The 10,081-nt window shown below is 36.0% G+C and overlaps 1 protein-coding gene across 1 annotated transcript; it reads left to right on the forward strand.

Annotated features, from left to right (window-relative positions):
* Positions 1 to 490: 490 nt before the first annotated feature.
* LOC107814617 (uncharacterized) lies at positions 491 to 8,368 on the forward strand. Its single transcript, XM_016640055.2, has 8 exons — positions 491 to 906; positions 1,926 to 2,039; positions 2,127 to 2,195; positions 2,311 to 2,330; positions 2,405 to 2,457; positions 2,605 to 2,635; positions 2,725 to 2,806; positions 7,453 to 8,368. Exons 1-8 carry the CDS (start codon positions 717 to 719, stop codon positions 7,641 to 7,643), a joined length of 750 nt encoding a protein of 249 aa, XP_016495541.1. The 5' UTR covers positions 491 to 716; the 3' UTR covers positions 7,644 to 8,368.
* The last annotated feature ends 1,713 nt before the right edge of the window (positions 8,369 to 10,081 follow it).

A 10,081-nucleotide genomic window follows, 5' to 3' on the forward strand; every position in this document is an offset into this window, starting at 1 on the left:
CCAAATAGTCATTTTCCATCATGTATATAAGGGGTAGAGGTTTCTACAAGAAAAGAGCACAAACCCTAGATACAAATTGATTCAATTGAGTCTTGTTTTACACATTAACATAGTTAGACTATAATCATAAAGTAAAAGAAATATTTAATGATTTAAATGATCAAATTTATTTGGAACATTACAAAAGTTTTACAGTTCGGAATAAAATATTTTAAAATTTTTTTCATTACTATTATCCGCCCTTCTTTACATTGGCCCTTACTTTCTATTCCAAAAAACTTAAGTACAGAGTAAAACTTTGCCATTCCAATTCAATATTCTTTTCAATTTTAACCCCTCCTTCTCTCTCGAGAGATCGAGACGTTAATTCAAAACCTCTTATTATTATGCCAATATTTTATATTAGTATTCAAGATCATTTATTTTTTTCAAGAAATTTGGTGAATGACTTTTAACTCTCTGAAATACTACTAATAGTACTATAATCTTTAAAAAAAAAAAAACAACAAATTCAGTTTAGTAGAAGGTTGGCGAAGTCAACTACCACCACGCGTAAACTTCACTTGTTGTCCCTCAGACTCGGTCACTCTCAGCTCCACACATTGTGACACTCTGCTACTCCTCCTTACCCCAACCTACAAAGGGCCAACAACCACCGTCCTGGGCGGTCGCCGCCGTTAACCATCTTTTTTGTTCCCCGGAAAACCAGCCAAACAATGTTAAGGGACGTGTCAGCTTGCAATACATACAATTACGGGGACGCCCTTTATTGGGATGCACGGTATTTACAAGAAGCAGGGTGTGGTTCCTTTGATTGGTACCAGCGTTACTCTGCTCTCCGCCCTTTTGTTCGAAATTATGTTCCTACATCCTCTAGGATCCTCATGGTTGGCTGTGGCAATGCTGGTAATACTTATGTTTGAGCTTAAACTTTCTTTTTTGTGGATTTTTTTCGATTCCTTTTTTAATGTTTTATTATTTGAATTGCTTTGTTTTGTACTCGGGTATGTGATTCTTGAAGAAAATTTATCTTTATTTCGTCCCCCTTTTTTTGGGATTCTCTGGTTTCAGCTCAAGCTTTGCAGGTTTTTTGTTTTGATCATTATTTCAATTTGACCCTGATGTAAAGATTTTTCTTTCTTGATGTGAGATTAGAATTGCCTTGAATTTTTTGATTAAGTTGCTTTGTTTCTTAGCCAGATATGTGATTATTGAAGAAATTTATCTCAACTGGCTCTCTTTTTGGGATTCTCTATTTTGAGCTTATGCTTTGCATTTGCTTTATTATTATTTTTGTAATTTTTTATTTATCGCTTTGTTTCTTACCTTGTTATGTGATTTTTGAAGAAATTTATCTCAATTTGACCCCCATGTCGATATTTCCTTGTTAACTGCGAGCTTAGGATTTGCATTTTCTTTCACTTCATCCCTTTGTTTGCTTTGATCTCTACCTGGTATGTGATGCTTGTAGGAATTCTTGAAGAAATGTATATCACTAGGCCCCTGCTTTTGAGATTCTCGTGCTTAATTAAGAATAAGAATTTTCAATCTTCTGTTGAGGGTTTTACCTGGTTAATTTTGTTTTGTGTCTGGTCTTCTGATGCTTCAACAAATTCTTGAAGAGGGTTGTTAATTTTAGTTTTTAATTTTGGATCGAAAGGAGCCTTAGTGAAAATGGAGGATCATGCCTGTTTCTAGCTTATTCGAGCTTAAAGATTTCATTTTTTTATTTTATTGGTTTGCTAGATTTCATTTTGCTTTGAGCCTAAGCTCTCTATTGGATGCCTAAGTGTTTTATAAAGTGTAAAATGTTATAATAGTCGTGTTTGAACAATGACAATCATGCGTTTTGGTATTGTGCATATGCTGTTCAATATTAAGAAGTTAATGCATTTACTGAGATCAAAAGATCTTTTTTCGTTCAGTGATGTCGGAGGACATGGTTAAGGATGGTTATGAAGAAATAGTGAATGTCGATATATCAACAGTGGCTATTGACATGATGAGAAGGAAGTATGAGCACGTTCCGCAGTTGAAATGTATTGTAGCTGAAGAACTTTTCAATTCTGATTTAGAAACCAATTTAGAATTCTGGTGTATAAAGTTTTCCTTTTGAAACTGAACAGACATGCAAATGGATGTCAGAGATATGAGCTTCTTTCCTGATGAATCATTTGACGCTGTCATTGATAAGGGTAATTATATCTCCCTTTTTCATGTGCCATTTGTTAATTATTTACTAGTCGCTGACTATCTTTTCTTCTCTATTTTCTGATCTTTTCTGGGATAATTTGGTCGTTAATGTAACAGGAACCCTTGACTCATTAATGGTTAGTTGCATCTTACTCTTTCTCGGATCTCTTCAAATTTGTTAGATGTGGTAACTGATTCTACACTTTTTCAGTGTGGTGCCAACGCTCCAATATGTGCTGGACAAATGCTTGGAGAAGTGAGCAGGTCGGAAAGTTTATGGTGTTTTATTGTATTTCTTTGTAGTTATTCATTGTGTTCACTTCCTTTCCTCCTCTGCTGCCTCCAAAATACCTAAGGATTATCGTTCTTTTGATGAATGAGAACTTACTTTTGTTGTCTTTTCATGTGTAGGCTTCTCAGACATGGAGGTGTTTATATGTTGGTAACTAGAGGCCTAAATGGATTCCTAGTTGTAACTTTTATGGTATATTTTGAAACACCAAATAATTGTTCTTTACTTGTTTTTTGCAGATAACATATGGTGATCCTACAGCAAGGATGCCTCATCTGAGTCGACCAGTGTTTAACTGGAAAATTGAGTTATACATCATACGTAAGTTTCATTGCAAATCATCCAAAATATGCTCGGTCTATTATCCTAGATTATTAGACTACTATTTGATCATTGAAATATCCTTGGGTAAATAAAACTTTTTGGTTTACTTGTGGCATCCTTTGCAAGAGATTTTTGAAATTCATCTTTAGGCTATGTTAAAGTCAATAGAAAGGTTTATTTGTGAATTTATACATGCATGCTAGTTTTAAAATTTTAAACTTGAACATATAGACATGTATAAGGTGGGGGTGGGATTTGGGAAGATCCAAATAGTTTAGCTTAAATTTAAGCTAAATAGTTTAATTTTTTTCTTTTTGTTTGAGGTGGAGGGGTGGGGGTGGGGATGGGTTGGGTTTTGGAAAGTCTAATACTACAAATTAAAAGTTATTGTAAATATATGTGAGATTTAAAAATAATGGAATCTACATTTGAGAAAAGAAATAAGGGAGTAAAGAATGCTTTTTGGTTAAATTACTTGAAAAGAACAAATTCGCCTTTTATTTTAACTTTTGAATAGCTTTTAAAATACAATTTTTTAGTGTATTATATGTTATGTTATAGAGTGCTGTACTGCTCTGTACCACCTTGGTACTTTATCATTAAAATCTGACCTTATAAAAAAACCATTTTTTTTTTTATAACTTTCAAATAACGCGTACAATTTTCTTCTAACTACTTACTATTTAGTGTAGCATACTTAAATAATGTGTTATAAACATCACAAAATTGTTATTAAGGCATGTAATAGCAGCTCTACTCCCTAAGAAAAGTTCTAGGTCTGCCCTTAAGATATCCCTTATCTATAAAAATAAAAAATAAAAAATCATGTCCTACCCCTAAAAAATGTGAACAGCTACACCTTGACTACAGAAACAAAAATCAGAAGATCACGTCATACCTCTAAAAGGTGTGAGCTGGACTACAAACTACTATATGAACGCTATGACATGGTTTTAAGATTACTTTTTGTTTTCCCGTTTCTTCTTTGATAAGGTAAATTCTATTCAAAGGATACTTCCCAGCATTGTCGAGAAATCATGCAATGGAGAAAAAGATGAATCAATGTTTCCTTATCTCCTTCACATAGATAACATCTGTTACATAGCTTGAAGCCCCTTCTCTGCAAGTTATCTTGTGTCAAACATGCCTCCCAAGCTGCTATCCAACCGACGAATGCTACCTTTTTTGGAGCTGTTGTCTTCCAAATCATCCCTCCATGGCCATTTGACAGCTCTAGGTTTGACATCCTGATCAACATACTGTAATAGCTGCTAACTGAAAAGTTTTTATTATCACCAACTGTCCAGATCAGTGAATCCACCTTGCTATGGTCAATTGAGACTGATTCTAACTGCTGAAGTGACAGTAGTCTTCTACCTCCCAGTCATTCTGATTTCTCCGAGTACAATCTGCCATCCTGAGTCTGAGAAAAAAATCAATAATAGTTCCAGCGTTGTTGACAGAGTAACTGAACATAATAAGAGTCTACCTGTGGAGGTATATGTTAAAAGGTGATGCAGTTTTGGAAGAAGTTGATCAATGCTATTTATGGTAATAATGGAGGGTGGAGACCTCCCTCTTTGCATTTGAATGCAAGAGGGGGCATATGGAAGAGTATCAGTAATTTGTGGGAAGAATTTTTAACAATATACTAAACTAGAAGTTGGAAGTGGACAGAGAATCAAGTTCTGAACAGACTTATGGATAGGGGAGGAATGCTTGAAGTCTAAAATTCCCTATTATGTTCAGTTACTCTGTTAACAAGGCTGGAACTATACAGACTACAAAAAACATGCACAATTTTAAGGGAGTTAAAATTGCATGTAGGCCAGTAGTTCACATCCAAACGCTGGTGTTCGATATTTGCATATTGCCTTGGGCGTGGGTGAATCACCATTTGGTTCTTCTGGTCACCCTCATTCTTCATAGCTATAAATCTTCTCAGCTCATATCATTCAAGAAAGAAAAAGGGAGTAATTCTTTTCCTTATAAATCCCCTCTTGTAGATGGAATTAAAGAACATTAACATGTAGAATCTGTAAAGTGTGTTGAGCTGCAAAGGATTGATTTAAGTGGTTGTAATAGTTCAGAAAGGACCTTTAAGACACAAATCTGGCTTGTATTGGGTAGATAAATGTCACAACCCAAAACTGGGGGCCGTGAAAGGCACTTAGTGGGTTTAGTTCCCTCCAAGGGAACAAACTCATCTTTAGCTAAACTCAGGACATCCATCAACCAGCCTAACTCATTCACATCATATAAACTATAATGCACATGCAATTGTTAGTCTTTAATTAAAACATAACAAACCATCGTCAAGCTATTACACGTCTCAAAACATAACTACAATCCTCGATCTTGTCAAGGAGTGCATATAGCACCTCTAGAATATCTGAAACGACATAAACTGTTCTAAAGAACTGAAGGGAAGGAATGGACTCACAGCTTCCACAAAGTAAATATTTGGGGCTTACTACAGTTACTAGTCAGCTGCTACTGAATCTGAAATATGAGAAGTAAGGAATGAATCCACTGACTCAACAAGTGATAACCATATCCATAATTTTTCTTGACAAGCTACTAGTTACAAAACATGCAATCCGTCAAATTTAAGTATAAGGACACGTAGTACTATAATTATATCTTTCTGAAAACACATTTCAGTCAAAATGATAAGTTGAGCTCATGTCCCAAAACTGTTAGCTGAAACTATTCTTTTTTTTTTTTCTCTCTCTCTCTCTCTCTCAAACCAGTTTTATAGTTTCTCTTGTGACTAAGGGGCTATACTTCGATCTATAGGCTACCTCACCCCTTTATTGAGGGTAGAAACTCTCGTACTGGTATCGTATACGCCACAATTCCCCTCCAAAAAGCTGTGTGAATAAGGTACTGGTTTTCCATGCATGGCTGGCGCCATCTCTATATCTCCTTGGCGTCCTCCCAAACCCTTTCTCGTATCGTTCTTATCATACTTGTTTAAACAAAGTATCACTTGTTTCATGCATACATGTATGCATCACGAGTCAAGGCGTGCTTTTAAACTTTGCAATGAACAATTAGAAACATTTTCAAATCAAAGGAAGATATATATATATATATTCATTATAGCTTAAAATGCAATTCGAATTTATCATGGATACTCAAAAATTTCAAGCATATATATTATGTCTCTCTCTCTCTCTCTCTCTCTCTCTCTCTGTATATATAAATATATATATATACACACACACACACATAGAGACACATATATATGTATATATATATTCACACACACATATATATGTATATAAACACACTACAAACTTGTCCAGTCAATGCAATTCATCTAAGTCTTTTTTAAGGCGATCGTAATACTTTGAAATCTCATCATTCATCTCAAATCATGCTGTTTATGGAAAACTAAGCTGTAGTTAAATTAGTCACTTGCCTTAGGTCCTTAGCTTTGCTTAACCTTGATTCACCACTTATTTCTATATGATGTTTTCAGAAACTATTAGGAACTATTAATCTTGGTCATGTTTTTAACCCTGACATATCAGTCCACATAGTACTTAGGCCCATTCGTGAGTAATATACATGAATCTAATGAATTCCCTTGGAAGTCACCAAATATACCATAAGTTAGGGTTGGGTTTTACATTGACTAGATAGAAATCTTTCGGGAATGGTTTGATCTCTTCTAGTTAGTCTCTCCGATAATTTCTCCTTGAATTTATGCCTCCATATACCCTAGAATGAGTCAGACCCATCAAATTTATACCCTAGAGACAAACTCAAAGGACTAAAAAGCATGGTTTCAGGACTTCTGCTGCAGTCACGTTGGGGCTACTGCGATGCCAACAGTTCAAAGAGGCTTTCTATTTATGCATCTGAACATTTCGTGCATCACTCTGGATTACTGAGAATTATGCTGTTGAGATAAGTAATAAAAGTCTATTAGTTGCAGCCTCTTAAGGGAACCATGTGCACCCCAATATATAAGACACAACACATCATATAAATAACCTTTTATCGAGAATGAATATTCTGGATTCTTCCTACTGTATACTCCCAATCCTTCCATGCAAAAAGGGAATGATTATTGATCTTTCTCAAGATTGTTTTGCCATAACCTTTACTAAAGAAACAAAAAGCTTTTGCCATACAATACTGTGCTAGCTCTGCTGCCTCATAATAATAAAGCCTCAGCTGCCTCATAATAATAAAGCCTCAGCTGCCTCATTCACACAAGCTTTGGGCACTGGAAGAAGCATTTACAGACATGTAGGGATTCTGATCAAGGATAGACACAACTGTTACTTTTTGGACTTGCCAATAAAGTAGAGAAGATTAAAGTTGAAGAGAACTGCATGTGAAGTTGTGTATTGTGTACGATCACAAGAGAAAAAAATGATTTTGCGTTCTGTGTGCAAAAGAAGGTTCAGTTTTAATATCAAATTATTTGTGAAAAATTCTTCTTTTGAAATTTAAAAACCATAATTGAGTTATCTGTTCTCCTAGTGAAATCTGAAGCTCTTCTGTCGAATGAATTAATATGGTTTAATACTTTATTACCAAAATTCTTGATTTTTAACCTTAAGGAAGTGAATAGTGTCTTAATTAATGATCTCGGTCCAATCTTGTTACTTATTTCCATTTTGCAGCTAGACCAGGAATTCAAAAGCCTGGTGATTCCCATTCTAATGTAAAGTCATACTTGGAACCTATTCCCCTAACCGAGAAGGGCCTACTTCCGGCAGATTATGTGATGGAAGATCCGGATGCTCATTTTATATACATCTGTAAAAAAATTGATGAACGAGTGGACCTGAGCAACAAATCTGCGGATATTTGATTGCTGATTTACTACAGGAATCACTTTAGGCAGAACTGAGAAGCATTGATTCTTCAACTCTGGGTGTTCCAAGTTGGCAGAAAGTATGCTTACTGAAGCATGTACTCTTGTTATCTAGGCTTCTTGTGTGTCTTCTTCTTATTGGATTCATACTTCAGAAAAGACTGTCTTGGTGGTGGGAGAAGGGAAGGAAGGATTTTGTTTGTCTTTTCTTTTTCTTCTCCATTCGTTAATTCAATGTTTTCTTTATAACGGTGGTCTTGGGGCCAGCTTGAGTGTACCTCGACTATTCCATCGGGTGCTGCTACTTGCCTCCAGGACGTGTATTTGGTAACTCTGCACACCAAAGCTTAGACAGATGGTGAACGATTATTAACCCTCTGGTTAATCTTCTCTTTTCTCACCTTCCATTTTTTGGGCGGGAAACAGGTGACTGGAGAGGGGGAGAGGAATTTCCCGGCTCGAGAAAGAAGCCAGGATAAGTGACCCCAGATGTCTTGAGCGGGCATCAAACTTGTGCTAGGTGGTTAGGCTGTCAATCTATATAAAAGACAACCTATAGCTATTATCAGAATAAACAATTTTGCTTCATAGACTTGTGTGGGAACAGATTAGAACTTAGATACTAGTTTCTATTTTGTACCTTCATTTGGTTCTTCGCTACTCACAAGGCACTTTGGTTTTCAATGCTGCTATTGCGTACCTGCATTTAGGTATTGTTTGGTTGTTGATTGTGTGTGGATTATTGTTATGCTCTATAGATTTTTGATTTGTTGTCAACTTACTTTCATTTCTAATGTGTCAAAACTAATCGCTAAATGCTTGTGGTTGATGTTTCGATGAATATACATGTACTTACCAACATATATTGTTAAAATATTGCCAAGATGTGTTCAATATCAAGTGCTTCACAAATCTATAGACATGTGCAGAAGCAATCATACAACCACAACATCATATGCAATTCGATGATATATATCGATATACAATATGTCACGACCCGGAATTCCCACCCTCAGGACCGTGACGGCGCCTAACATTTCACTTGATAGGCACGCTAACGTTAGAAAAATTTATCCGTTTATAACAATTCAAATTAAATGATAATAAGGAAGCTGAAATAACTGCAATAAATCTAAGGTAAAGTGTGAAAAATCATATCAATTGAAATATCTAGTACCATCTTGGACCTGATGTCACAAGTGCACGAGCTTCTAGAATAGTACATGTAAAGGTCTAAATAAAACTATAAAGCTGTCTGAAAGAAAGTACACATCATGAAAATAACAGAAGGGGGATTTAGGGGCTGCACATGCCGAGCAACTGTACCTCAAGTCTCCACTCAATCGCCGACCCGAGTAATCTATGAACTGCCACTAGGATCGACTCCAAAATCTGCACAAGAAGTGCAGAGTGTAGTATGAGTACAATCGACCCCATGTACTCTGTAAGTGCCGAGCCTAACCTCGACGAAGTAGTGACGAGGCTAAGGCGGGTAACTTACACTATAACCTGTACGCAGTATAAAATAATGGCAGAAAAGAAAATGCAGGAACGAATTAAAGCAGTTAATACATGAAAATAACTCAACCTCCGAAAGAAAACCAGTAAATCCCAGAAATACCTATCCTTAGAGTCTCGTATGAAAATACCGAAGCCAACACAACACAATAAGGAAACAGAAGCACATAGACTGTTGCGGCGCGCAATCCGATCCCACCTTACAACACAATCCTCCCTTATTCCATCGTAACAATATCAACAATGGTAAATAAATATATGTTGCGGCACGCAACCCAATCCCACCATATAATCAGAATCAATGTCATAATTCACCCTTATTTTACCGTATCATTCCACCCTTATTTCACATATAGCGGCGCACAACCCGATCCCACCGTATCAATATAAATTCACTCTTATTTTGCCATATCAATCCACCCTTATTTTACCTGTTGTGGCGCGCAACCCGATCCCACCATGCCAATGTAAATAAATCAATGAGTACAATCAACTTAATAACTCGAATCACAAGAACCTTTACGATTTAACGAATATGGAGCTGAACCAGAAAGGAAATCTCGTACCAAATTGAGGATTCACCATAATTAATATTAAACGGTAAGACAAGTCCAGTAAATGACAACTAAAGAGTGCGAGTAAGTCAATTAAGGCAAGTATCAGTCAATCAAGGAAGCATGGGAGAATCTAACATTTTAACACTAGAATAATTAATGGCAAGTAGCAAGTAAAGACATGGAAAACATTTAACGCATGTAACAGATAAGACATGGAAGGAAATAATTAATGAGATACGGAAAAGCAAGGAAACAAGTACTTTGGCAGCGTATATACACTCGTCACCTCGCATATATGCCACTACACATGAATTTCACATAACACGTAGCTCAGGGGTTCCTAATTCCCTCAAATCAAGG

Source organism: Nicotiana tabacum, chromosome 19 (genome assembly GCF_000715075.1).
Source record: "Nicotiana tabacum cultivar K326 chromosome 19, ASM71507v2, whole genome shotgun sequence".
Lineage (NCBI taxonomy): Eukaryota > Viridiplantae > Streptophyta > Magnoliopsida > Solanales > Solanaceae > Nicotiana > Nicotiana tabacum.